Here is a 14,473-nt window from a genome sequence, read left to right on the forward strand (position 1 = left end):
GGATCCACACAAATGGGTGTGAGTTTATTAGCGAATTTGAAATTCCAGGGTATGCTGTTTCACAAAGACCAGATGAATTGGAAGGGGGAGGGGTAGTGATGTACATCAGAGAAACCTTGTATCCTATCAAGCATATATTAAACATGGAAAGAGCTACTTAACATGGACCTTCAGTAAAGAGCAGAATGATACATATTTATTCTAGTTTACAGACCACTACATTAGTGTCTCGACAAGGACAATCAGTTGTATACAGAAATTACTGATTTAATAAGCGAGCATACAGTGGTTATCTTAGGGGGTTTCAACTATTATGTAAACTGGGAAGACAGAACAGGGGACAATGAAAGTAGGAGGCTTCAATTTGCTGATGAAGCCTTTCTTATCTAATGGGCACAAGAACCTACAAAGGGAGAAAATATACTAGATCTTGTGCTCACCACTGAGGATAATTTAGTACACAATGTCTCTGTGGATGAGGCCCTAGGTGGAAGTGATCACGATGTTGTTAGATTTACATAACGTGTGCCAGAACTCGAGGCAAAGAACCACAGGTGGGAAGAACTGATCTTGCTGGACTGAGAGGAGGAGTTGGTGCATTGGCAATTGATGTAGGTGTCAATGTTCAGGAGGCTTGGGACTCATTCCATGATCAGTTTATGACACAACAGATTTTGTACCAAATAAAGTATTCAAAGAAGAACATCGGCAACCTAAGTGGTTCACACGAGAGATAGGAAAACTGATTAAAGACTGGAAAGCTTGTTATTGTTGCTATAAGGCAAACCATAGTGGTTTTGCCCATCAAAAATACATTTATTTGTACAGGCAGGTTAAAAGAATGATAGAAGCTAACCCCAAGGATTTCTTTAGCTATGTTAACAGTAGAAAACAAAATTGGTCCTCTGTGTGACTGGTGAAATACTTCAGAACACAGACTTTGAGATGGCTGATATTCTCAATGCACACTTCTCTTCAGTATTCACTGAAGAAATAGAAGGGGCAATCTTTGAACCAGTTCTGGTACACAAAGGGGAGTCCATGGAGAATATTCAGTGTGTGAATGTCTAAGTCTTAGTCAAACTAGACAAACTGAGTGCAAACGAGTCTCTTGGTCCAAATGGATTCCTACCAAACCTACTGCAGGAGGTTCACGAGGAGGTGCTACCACCACCACCACACACACCTAGTGGAGATCTTCAATGAGTCTGCGAACATGAGAAGTACAGAATTGGAAAAAGATTTGGGTGCCTTGATTTGCAGTGACCTCGAGTCTTCAAAACAGTGTATTGAAGTAGAAAAGAAGGCACAAAGGCTATTATGTTACATCAGAAGACAGTTTCATTATCTGAACCAAGAAATAGTCTTCATATTTTATAGTTCTCTAGTTCATCCCTATCTGGAATACGCCGTCCAATTCGGGTTACCAAACATGAGGATGGACATGCAGAGGCTAGAAAGAGTTCAGGTATGAGCAACAAAACTTATTCCCGCCATTAGACACATGGGCTACCAGAGGCATCTCAAGGCTTTAGATTACGAGGACAGCTAATAGAGGTTTTCCAAATACTTCAAGGATTTGACAACATTAATTGTCTACATCTCTTCAGCTTGATCATGAATGCCACTTGGAAGGAATCATGGGTGGAATTGCAATCCCCCTTGTTACACTTGTGACAAGGTTGGTGACTTTTTTATCTATAAAATCTGCAACACTTGGAGCAAGTTGCCAAAGGACATGGTAAACAGTGCCCCAATTGAACAGTTCAAAAGATGGTTAGACAAAGTGCTAAAAGTGCTACACACATTAGTGTAAGTACTAGTAGGAATCCCCAGTGACCTTTCAACGGTACCTGTGAGTGTGGCTCGTAAAACTTTTTGAGATACTGAGATTCTTTGTTTTCTCTCTCTCCCCTCACCCTGCCCCTTTTCCCCCTTGCCTCTTTCTCTCCCCTTTCTCTCCCTCCCCTCTCTCTCTTCCACCCCTCTCTCTCCATCCCCCTCCCTCCCTCTTTCTCCCCCCCCTACCTCTCTCTCCCCCCCCTACCTCTCTCTCCCCCTCTCTCTCTCTTTCTCTCTATCTCTCTCTCTCTCACACACACACACACGTTTGTCGGATGGACAGCGAGGATTAGAGTTCTGAAGAAAAAGTGAAATATTCGTGGACCTCAACGCAAAGGAAGTACCTATTGTATTTACAGGGAATGGGATAACTCGTGGTGTCATGGGAAAGTGAGGAAAAAGGAGAAGGGGAGGGATTACTGAGGGAAATGGAAGGAAATGAGGAAGGGGAAGACTTGGTCCAAGAGGCCAGACGTCTTGTAAACAAACGGAGGACCGATGGTTTTGGTGATGAGATTAACAAAAATGTAAAGATTAGAAATATAGATAAGAGCAGCACAATGGAAGATGAGGATAATAATTTCCAGGGATTTAATGAGGGTGAGGGGGATACCAACCTCCCCCGATTGACAAGACTAGAGGAGAAACTTGATAAGATGATCGAGCATTGGGAAGACAGGTTTGGTAACATAACCAACATTGCGCAGAGAGTTGAAAGATTGGAAGAACTAGAGAAGGCGAACAAAAATTTAACTAATGAAATAGAAGAATTAAAAAGACAGTTAAAAGAAGTAAAAGAGGAGAATGAAGAATTAAAGAGGAATAATAATAAAGACAATAAAGAGGCCATAGGAAAAGAAGCACAGGTTGGAAAAAAATCCAGGAAAACAGTAAAGTTGCATTTACTGACATAATTAAACAGCAAATGAAAGAAACTGAAGACTCAGTTATTAAAGTGATGAGACAGAAGGAGAATATAGTAAGAGACTTAGCAGATAAAAAGAAATGTATAATTATATTAGGAATGGAAGAGAAACATAACCTAGATAGAACTTCAAGAATCAGTGAGGAAAAAGAAAAAGTAATCAGTTTACTAGAATTAGTTCAGGAAGATGAACCTGAAATAATGAAACAAATTGAAGAGATGTATAGACTCGGAAAATATAGTACAGATAAGACCAGACCAATTAAGATTAAATTCAGGTCACAAACAACAAAAGAGAATATCTTAGCAAAAACAGGGAAGCTAGCAGCAAGTGAACAATATAAAAAGGTATGGATAAAAAGAGAAATGAATAAAGAGGAAAGAGAGGAAGAAAAAATGAAAAGGAAAGAAGCTAAAGAAAAAAACGAGACCAGAACGGAGTCAGAAAAAGAAGAATTCTACTGGAGAGTAGTGAATATGAAATTGAGGAAATGGACCATAACAGAGAGAAACAAAAAAGAAACAGAGAATACAATGGAAATAACAGAAAGTTAAGAGTGTCCTACACAAATATAGATGGATTAATAACAGGACTGAATGAACTGAACGAGTATCTGAAGGAAAAAGAACCGGACATAATGGGAATTGTAGAGACAAAATTAAAAGGTCCACTACCACCCAACAGCATAGGACACAATGCATATAATTATTGGATTAGAAACAGAGAGATAAAACAAGGGGGTGGAGTTATGTTCCTGACTAAGAAGGATATAAACGTGAAGAGTGTCACATATGGAAAGAATACAGTAGGGATGATTATGATAGAAGTAGAAGACAGAGATAAGAAGAGCAGAAAGTTTGTAATAAACTACGTGCCCCCAAAAACAGCCTCATGGGAAGAGAGTGAACATAAAAGTATGTTAGAAGACACAAGAATAACATTAAATAAGATAATGGAAGATGGAGGAAGAATAGTTATGATGGGCGACTTTAATTACAAAGAAATCTGCTGGGAAGAGATGACAGTAAAGAGTGGAGAAGACTCATGGGGAAATGTTCTACTTGAGATGATTATTGATCACACAATGACACAATGGATTCAAGAGAACACAAGGTATAGAAATGAAGAAGAAACATCAAGACTAGACCTAATAATCACATCAGAACCTGAAATAGTGGAAAAGATAGAATACCAGGCACCAATAAGTAAAAGTGACCACATATTGGTAGAACTAGAACTAAATGAGAAAAAATACATGAAAAGAAATGAACAATATAGAAAAGGAAGATTGATGTATGAAAAAACAAATCTTGATAAAATAAAAGAATTCTTTCAAAATGAAAACTGGGAAAGAATCCACAAAGAAGATACAACAGTAGAAGAGAAATGGAATATTTTGACAAAAAATTATAAAAAAGTAGTGGAAAAGTATGCCCCAAGACAAAAGCAAGAAAAAGAATATGTAAAGTGCTGGTACAACAAAAGTTGTAGGGAGTTAAAAGACAAAAGAGAGACAGCTTGGACCAAATGGAAGGAAGACAAAAGACCTGAAAAATGGAAAATATGTACTTGTTATAGAAATGAATATGTACCAGCGTGCAGAGAGGAAAAGAGAAAATATGAAAAAGATGTCATAGAAAAATGTAAAGATCAACCAAAACTATTCTACAGATTTGTAAACAACAAACTGAAAAACAAACAAGATTTGGAGAAATTAAGACGAGGAGTTGAATACATAGAGGAAATAGAAATGGCGGAAATTATGAACAAGCATTTTAAATCAGTGTTTACAAGGGAGAATATGCAACCGGAAGAGATCGAATGGAAAGAGAAAGTCCCCCCTATGAAAGAAATAGAAGTAACAAAGAATGAAATAATGAAACACTTGAGTAATCTTGATGTTAGAAAATCACATGGACCAGATGAAATAGCAAACTGGATTTTGAAAGAATGCAGAAATGAACTGGCAGACAAAATACATAGCATAATAAATAGTTCCTTGAAAGAAGGAAAAGTTCCAGAAGATTGGAAAAAAGCAAATATAGTACCTATATATAAAGGGGGAAATAAAGAAGACCCTACCAACTATAGACCAGTCTCTCTAACAAGTACAATAGCAAAAATTTGTGAAAGAATTGTCAAAAGTAAATGGGTAAAATATTTAGAAAAAAAAAAACAGCATGCTAAAATCCAAGGCAATTTGGATTCAGACAAGGACGATCATATGTCACTAATTTAATATGTTTCTATTCAAGGCTAATAGATATAATACAAGAAAGAGATGGATGGGCTGATTGTGCATTTCTAGACCTAAAAAAAGCTTTTGACAAAGTACCACATCAGAAGTAGCTTAAGAAATTAGAAAGTGAAGGAGGAATACAGGGCAAACTGCTTAAATGGATGGAAGACTTTTTGCAAGAAAGAAAAATGAGAGTGGTGATAAGAGACAAACACTCAAAATGGGATGACGTAATAAGCGGTGTTCCACAAGGAACAGTTCTGGCCCCAATAATGTTTGCTGTATATATTAATGATATGGATGAAGAAATTGAAAGTTATATGAGCTTCTTTGCAGATGATGCAAAACTATTAAAGAAAGTGAACACGGAAGAAGATTGTGAGTCACTACAGAGTGATCTAAATAAAGTTTGGGAATGGAGTAGGAAGTGGGAGATGGAGTTCAACACTAAAAAGTGTAGTATAATGAAATTTGGAAAAAGCAAAAACAGAATAACAGGACCATATAGATTGGGAGAAGAAGGAATAAAAAAAAAAAGTAGAAAATGAGAAGGACCTGGGAGTCATTGTTATGAATAATATGTCACCTGAGAAACATAAATAAGATTTTTGGAGAAACTTATAATTTAATAAGAACAATCAAAGTGGCATTTACATACCTGGATGAAGAAATGGTGAAGAAAATTCTAATCACTGATAAGACCATGATTGGAATATGCAGCAACGATGTGGTCACCAAGTACAAAAAAATGTATAAAAAAACTTGAAAGAATACAAAGAGCAATTACAAAATTGGCACCAACACTCTGAAAACTATCATATGAAGAGAAACTAGCAAAACTTGAACTACAGACACTAGAGCAAAGAAGAGAGAGAGGTGATTTGATAGCTATTTACAGAATCATGAAAGGCATAGAAAGTATTGATAGAGAGAATCTGATATAATGGGATGATAGAAATACAAGAGGGCACGGAAAGAAAATCAAGAAAGCTATAGAAGAGATGTGAAAAAGAACAGCTTTCCTCACAGAGTAATAGACAGTTGGAACAAGTTAGATGAGAAAGTGGTGTGTGCAAAAACAATACATGAATTTAAAAATAGTTTAGATAAAATGAGATATGAAGACGGGACACCACGAGCATAGCTCCCCTTCCCGTAAAATACAACTAGGTAAATACACACACACACACACTTTCGTCAGATGGACGGTGAGAACTGGAGTTCCGAAGAAAAAGCTAAATCTACGTGGATCTCAATGTCAAGGAAGTACCTTATTGTATTTATAGGGAAGGGGAAAGCTCGTGGTGTAGTGAGGTGAGAAAAAAGAAGGAGAGGGATTGCTGAGGGAAATGGAAGGAAACGAGGAAGGGGAGGACTTGGTCCAGGAGGCCAGGCATCTTGTAAACAAACGAAGGACTGAGGATTTTGAAAAAGGGATTAACAAAAATGTAAAGATTAGGAATATAGATAAGAGCAGCACAATGGAAGGTGAAGATAATAATTTCCAGTGATTTAATGAGGGGGGGAGGATACCAACCTCCACCAATTAGCAAGACTAGAGGAAAAACTTGAAAAAATGACCGAACAGTGGGAGAATAGGTTTGGTAACATAGCAAAGATTACGCAGAGAGTTGAAAAATTGGAAGAACTAGAGAAGGTGAACAAAAACTTAAGGTCATTTTCTAAAATATTTAGAGTAAAGAGCTGAAACTTCTCAGGTAAATAGGTATCCATATTGCCTACATTTTAGGTGAAGCAGAATGATGTATGTACACATGTACACATGTACGTATACCAGTAGCGACATTTAAAAGTGCACAGCACCATAATACGTGGACCAATTTGTTTTATATTTTGGCTATGATTAGTCAGTAGGCACACCTAGGGCCGGTCATTGAGTAATTGAACAATTTCCTTTATACTTTTGTATACAGGCATTTCAATTTTAATGTCTGGCAAAAATCGTGAAAAATACAATTTTTTTGCTCTTGTTTCCATTATTACTCCGAACTCTTTCATCCTATTCAAAATATTCGAACGATCGGCCCTAGCAGTTACTAAAAGTAATATTCCCTGTAAGTTTCATCTAAATCTAATGTATATTAGATTTTTTATGATTAAAAAAAAGTAGAAAAATATCGAACGGAGATATGGCAACTTGAAATATGAATATATCTGTAACTTGCTTATAGTTTCACCAATTTGACTGATTTTTTCATGGCTTAATTCTTATTATATAATAAGTAAGTACAGTAAAAATTATCAACATATTTTAATTATAAGTACTTTAAATACTGAAAAACTAAAGTATAAGTATGTCACAGTAGTGACGACGCACAGACGACAACATCATATAATTTGCTTTTTTGCACCTTTGGCGGTTTCTTCATATGAAACCTCTCTGCTGGGGGTCTTCAGGGTATCTAAATCATTGGAAAGAGGTTTATTTTCCAGTAGTGGGCGCCTTCTCTTTCCTCATCAGATTCCCCTCGCCAATCTATGTTGGTAGGGCACCCCCTCCAGCATCATATGATGTCCCTTCTTCTTTCTTCTTCCTGTATAGCCTTGATCTTTTTCCTCTTGCTTTCTTCTTTGGATTTAATCTTCCTCTTTGAATTGTTTAGTCTAATGTTGTCCTTTACCTCTGTCACCGTCACAGAGGTGCAGGTGAGGGCGGTGGTGGAGTGAGAGGTGGTGAGATCTTTAGTCGTCTTTGACTGCTTGCCATCTTTAACTGCTGTTTTTTGTCATTGTGATGTTCTTTTGTTCTTTTTGCTACCCATGATGACTGTACTAAAGAGTAATATGTACTAGCTAAAGTAATAGATTGCAACGAGAGCTCATGAGACATGCGTAGTTCCCTTTTCAGAGCTAGCCGGTAACTAACGCTTAGTTTCGCACAAAGTTGGCGAAATATTCTCCCTCCACCTTCCTCCCTTCCCCTCCACAATCGTATTGGCCGTTGATACACTGGGCGAGTGTAAATTCAATCAAATTTCAACGTTATTCGCTGCGCCTGAAGGTCCTAAGTGGCACGCCTCCTAGTGTGGGTTGCACCTTAAAATCTGTCCCTTTAATCCTCACCCAGGACCTTTAAATTGCGCGCGGCTGAAAAATTATTTGTCGGGATTTGTTTCTAAGTGGTATACGAACATTTTGAACACAGTTTTGAAAAATGCCATATCTTGACCAAATTCACCCCCCCAGGTGTCGCGTACCCCCTTAACTAATGAAATAGAAGAATTAAAAAGACAGTTAAAAGAAGTAAAAGAGGAGAGTGAGGAATTAAAGAGGAATAATAAAGACAATAAAGAGGCCATAGCAAAAGAAGCACAGGGTTGCAAAAAAATCCAAGAAAACAGTAGAGTTGCATTTACTGACATAATTAAACAGCAAATGAAAGAACAAACTGAAGACTGTTATTAAAGTGATGAGACAGAAGGAGAATATAGTAAGAGACTTAGCAGATAAAAAGAAATGTATAATTATATTAGTAATGGAAGAGGAATATAACCTAAATAGAACCACAAAAATCAATGAGGAAAAAGAAAAAGTAATCAGTTTACTAGAATTAGTTCAGGAAGATGAACCTGAAATCATGAAACAAATTGAAGAGATGTATAGATTTGGAAAATATAGTACAGATAAGACCAGACCAATTAAGATTAAATTTAGGTCACAAACGATGGCAGAGAATATCTTAGCAAAAACAGGGAAGCTAGCAGCAAGTGAACAATATAAAAAGGTATGGATAAAAAGAGAAATGAATAAAGAGGAAAGAGAGGAGGAAAAAAAGAAAAGACATAAAACTAAGGGAAAAAACGAGAACAGAACAGAGTCAGAAAAAAAGAAATTCTACTGGAGAGTAGTGAATATGAAAGTAAGGAAATGCGACTTAATAGAGAAAAACAAAAGGGAAACAGAGAATACAATGGAAGTGGCAGAAAACTAAAAGTGTCTTACACAAATATAGATGGATTAATAACAGGATTGAATGAGCTGAATGATTATCTGAAGGAAAAAGAACCAGACATAATGGGAATTGTAGAAACGAAATTAAAAGGTCCACTACCACCCAACAGTGTAGGACATGATGCATATAATTATTGGATTAGAAACAGAGAGACAAAACAAGTGGGTGGAGTTATGTTCCTGACTAAGAAGGATATAAACGTGAGGTGTGTCATATATGGGAAGAATACAGTAGAGATGATTATGATCAAAGTGGAAGACAGATAAGAAGAGCAGAAAGTTTGTGATAATTTATGTGCCTCCAAAAACAGCCTCGTGGGAAGAGAGTGAACATAAGAGTATGTTAGAAGACACAAGGATAACATTAAATAAGATAATGGAAGATGGAGGAAGAATAGTTATAATGGGCATCTTTAATTGCAAAGAAGTCTGCTGGGAAGAGATGACAGTAAAGTGTGGAGAAGACTCATGGGGAAATGTTCTACTTGAGATGATTACTGACCATACAATGACACAGTGGATACAGGAAAACACAAGGTATAGAAATGAAGAAGAAACATCAAGACTAGACCTAATAATCACATCTGAACCTAGAATAGTGGAAAAGATTGAATATAAAACACCAATAAGTAAAAGTGACCACATATTGATTGAACTGGAACTAAATGAGGAAAAATACATGAAAAGAAATGAACAATATAGAAAAGGAAGAATGATGTATGAAAAAAAAAAAAATGATCAAATAAGAGAATTCTTTCAAAAAGAAAACTGGGAAGGAATATACAAAGAAACAACAGTAGAAGAGAAATGGAATATTTTGACAAAAAAATTATAAAAAAGGAGTGGAAAAGTATGTCCCAAGACAAAAACAAGAAAAAGAATATGTAAAGTGCTGGTACAACAAAAGTTGTAGGGAGTTAAAAGACAAAAGAGATAAAGCTTGGACCAAATGGAAGGAAGACAAAAGACCTGAAAAATAGAAAATATGTACTTGTTATAGAAATGAATATGTACAAGCGTGCAGAGAGGAAAAGAGAAAATATGAAAAAGATGTCATAGAAAAAAAGATTAACCAAAATTATTTTACAGATTTGTAAACAACAAACTGAAAAACAAACAAGATTTGGAGAAATTAAGACAAGGAGGAGTTGAATACATAGAGGAAATAGAAATGGTGGGAATTATGAACAAGCATTTTAAATCGACTAAAACATATGAATCTATTTTCTCTAAAAAAGCGTAGACTCAGAGGTGACTTGATACAGGTCTTTAAAATTCTAAAGGGAATTGACAACATCAAAAGTGACCAAATTTTTACATTGAATGAGAATCAGACAAGAAACAATGGTCTCAAACTGTCCGAAAATAGATTCAATTTGGAAGTAGGTAGAAACAACTTTGCCAACCGTGTAGTTAATGAATGGAATAAACTTCCTGCACAGGTAGTGCAATGTAGTTCAGTTCGAAGCTTTAAGAATCATTTAGATAAATACCTAAGTAAGATGCTGTAATGATTATAATTTATCTTATATTATTTGTTTTTGTTTTGTTATCATTTGTCTGTCTGATTTTTATTTATTATTAGTTATATTTCAATTTATTATTATTTACTATTTACCTGTTTGTTTATTATTTAACTATACCTATGCATTTATTTATGTATTTTATTTGTTATTTACATTATCATAGTTTTTATTTATTATTTTATCATTAATATGATTTTTTTTTTTTTTTCCCGCATCCAACCTAGATATGGATCAAAAGGTCTCCTGTCGGCATGCTCCGCCTTTGTAATCCTTTGTAATCAGTGTTTACAAGGGAGAACATACAACCTGAAGAGATCGAATGGAAAGAGAAAGTCCCCCTATGAAAGAAATAGAAGTAACAAAAAATGAAATAATGAAACACTTGAGTAATCTTGATAGAAAATCGCATGGACCAGATGAAATAGCAAACTGGATTCTGAAAGAATGCAGGAATGAACTGGCAGACAAAATACATAGCATAATGAACAGTTCCTTGAAAGAAGGAAAAGTTCCAGAAGATTGGAAAAAAGCAAATATAGTACCTATATATAAATGGGGAAATAAAGAAGACCCTACCAACTATAGACCAGTCTCCCTAACAAGTACAATAGCAAAAATTTGTGAAAGAATTGTCAAAAGTAGATTGGTAAAATGTTTAGAAAAAAACAATGTGCTAAATCCAAGACAATTTGGATTCAGACAAGGACGATCATGCGTCACCAATTTAATATGTTTCTATTCAAGGCTAATAGATATAATACAAGAAAGAGATAGATGGGCTGATTGTGCATTTCTAGACCTAAAAAAAGCTTTTGATAAAGTACCACATAAGAAGTTGCTTAAGAAATTAGAAAGTGAAGGAGGAATACAGGGTAAACTGCTTAAATGAATGGAAGACTTTTTGCAAGAAAGAAAAATGAGAGTGGTGATAAGAGACAAACACTCAAAATGGGATGAAGTAATAAGTGGTGTTCCACAAGGAACGGTTCTGGCCCCAATAATGTTTGCTATATATATTGATATGGATGAAGAAATTGAAAGTTATATGAGCTTTGCAGATGATGCAAAACTATTAAAGAAAGTGAACACGGAAGAAGATTGTGAATCACTTCAGAGTGATCTAATTAAAGTCTGGGAATTGAGTAGGAAGTGGGAGATGGAGTTCAATACTAAAAAGTGTAGTATAATGGAATTTGGAAAAAGCAAAAACACTAACAGGATCATATAAATTGGGAGAAGAAAGAATAAAAAAAGTTGAAAATGAGAAGGACCTGGGAGTCATTGTTATGAATAATATGTCACCTGAGAAACAAATAAATAAGATTTTTGGTGAAACTTATAATCTGATAAGGACAATCAAAGTGGCATTTACATACCTGGATGAAGAAATGGTGAAGAAAATACTAATCACTCTGATAAGACCAAGTACAAAAAAATGTATAAAAAAAACTTGAAAGAATACAAGGCAATTACAAAATTGGCACCAACACTCTGAAAACTATCATATGAAGAGAGATTAGCAAAACTTGAGCTACAGACACTAGAGCAAAGAAGAGAGAGAGGAGATTTGATAGCTATTTACAGAATCATGAAAGGCATAGAAATTATTGATAGAGAGGATCTAATAAAATGGGATGATAGAAATACTAGAGGACACGGAAAGAAAATCAAGAAAGACAGCTATAGAAAAGATCTGAAAAAGAACAGCTTTCCTCACAGAGTAATAGACAGTTGGAACAAGTTAGATGAGAAAGTAGTGTGTGCAAAAACAATACGTGAACTTAAAAATAGTTTAGATAAAATGAGATATGAAGACGGGACCCCACGAGCATAGCTCCCCTTCCCGTAAAATACAACTAGGTAAATACAACTAGGTAAATACATCTGTTAAGCAAGAATAAACAAGGTAGAATGTCATTAGGCTGAAAGGGGCAATGAGATTTGATTATGTAACTGTGCTTCCATTGGAGGGGATCAGCCTACAGAATTGGATGATTTTCTCCCCCCCCCCACATAATTTAATTGTTGTATTATTGTTTGTGATGCTTTACAACAAACCAGCAGTTCAGTGGATTTCACACCATGAATCATATGTGAACTTATTAATAAGGGTTGGGTTTAGTAGATTTTTTTTATCAACATCATGTAATTTCTTTGTTTCATCATCTTCCCACAGATTGACGAAGGCATAGCATATTTGAACCACAAACTTATTCTGTTTTCGTTGAAGGATAAAGTGGATATCATTATTGTTAGTGATCACGGGATGGCAGCAGTTCCAGAAGAAAACATTATTCGTCTGGAAGAATCAAAACTATATCAACATTCTGGATACTCTCCTGTTTGGAATATTTGGCCTATTGAAGGTAAATTCGCAACTTGGCTTCTGGATTAATGTATGTATATTGTATTTGTTGTGATTTACCTGTTATTTTATCCATCTGTGTAACAAGGGCATTTTCCCCATCATAAGGGTGGTAGCCAGTCAGCGCAAGCACCCACTCCCACCCATCCGACACCCATTTGTTTCCCTCTCATCTTAGTTCCTCCTGGATGAAGGGTCATCCCTATCTCTTCCCTGTCTGGGTCAGAAGCAGTGCAGCAAAACAGAGCACAGCCATAGCAGTCTTCCCTCATTTGTATGGCAATCATTCCTCTATGGCTGTAAATGTATTTTATTTTTAGAACTATAACGTGTTCTTATGTGAAGGAAAATGTCTGCTCTATATCATTGTTCCTGTATAAGGTAGTGACAGTGACCTCTTTTATAATGGGGAAGAAACCTTTTAGTATATAGATAGAATATCTTAGGAGCTTTAGTGGTCCCCATGTGGATAAAAGTCATACAGCATTTCTGTTTCATTGGAGATTAAACCCCTTTCAAAGAAAAAGCTTATCACTTAAATCTTCTACTTATCTGCTACCCTCTATAAATCTTTCCTTAATCACAACTGTGACTCTTGGGCATGATGTTGGTCCAAGGAGAGAATTTCTGGTTTTGGAAAGAAATTAAGAGAGGAAGAGGAGGTGAATCAAATAGAGAAGAAAAGGTAAAAGGTGCAGATGGAGAGATGATAATGGAAGAGAAGGCAGTAAGGGGAAGATGGGCAGAATATTTTAGGGAGTTGCTAAATGTGAAGGAGGATAGGGAGGGAAAGATAGCTGCAGTGGGAAATGCTAAGAAAATGACCGTGATGAGTGAGGAATATGCTGTTTCCGTATGGTCACCGAATCTCCTTAAAGACATTGACAGACTGGAAAAAGTACAACAGCGAGCCACAAAACTGATTCCAAATATCAAAAATAAATCATACGAAAATCGACTAAAACATATGAATCTGTTTTCCCTAAAAAAGCGTAGACTCAGAGGTGACTTGATACAGGTCTTTAAAATTCTAAAGGGAATTGACAACATCAAAAGTGACCAAATTTTCACATTGAATGAGAATCGTACAAGAAACAGTGGTCTCAAACTGTCCGGAAATAGATTCAATTTGGAAGTAGGTAGAAACAACTTTGCCAACCGTGTAGTTAATGAATGGAATAAACTTCCTGCACAGGTAGTGCAATGTAGTTCAGTTCGAAGCTTTAAGAATCATTTAGATAAACACCTAAGCAAGATGCTGTAATGATTATAATTTATTTTATATTGTTTTTGTTTTGTTATCATTTGTCTGTCTGATTTTCATTTATTATTAGTTATATGTTAATTTATTATTATTTACTATTTACCTGTTTGTTTATTATTTAACTATACCTATGCATTTATGTATTTTATTTGTTATTTACATTATTATAGTTTTTATTTATTATTTTATTATTATGAATTTTTTTCGCAGCCGATCTAGATATGGACCAAAAGGTCTCCTGTCGGCATGCTCCGCCTTTGTAATCCTTTGTAAACCTTTGTGAAGGCAGTTGTTAAGATGATGAAAGCAGGTAAGGCACCTAGTCTGGATGGATGTCAT

The 14,473-nt window shown here is 35.7% G+C and overlaps 1 protein-coding gene across 4 annotated transcripts in view; it reads left to right on the forward strand.

Moving 5' to 3' along the window:
* The window catches only part of LOC143033400 (bis(5'-adenosyl)-triphosphatase enpp4-like), a 128,393-nt gene that overhangs the window by 85,468 nt on the left and 28,452 nt on the right, over window positions 1-14,473 (forward strand). For all 4 annotated transcript variants that reach the window (XM_076198782.1, XM_076198778.1, XM_076198779.1 and 1 more), the window contains exon 4: window positions 12,682-12,871. In XM_076198782.1, the coding sequence (XP_076054897.1) occupies window positions 12,682-12,871 (190 nt within the window). The remainder of the gene's footprint in view (window positions 1-12,681; window positions 12,872-14,473) is intronic.

The sequence above is a fragment of the Oratosquilla oratoria genome, chromosome 15 (assembly GCF_046742065.1).
Source record: "Oratosquilla oratoria isolate Oo_2021 chromosome 15, ASM4674206v1, whole genome shotgun sequence".
NCBI classification, from domain to species: domain Eukaryota; kingdom Metazoa; phylum Arthropoda; class Malacostraca; order Stomatopoda; family Squillidae; genus Oratosquilla; species Oratosquilla oratoria.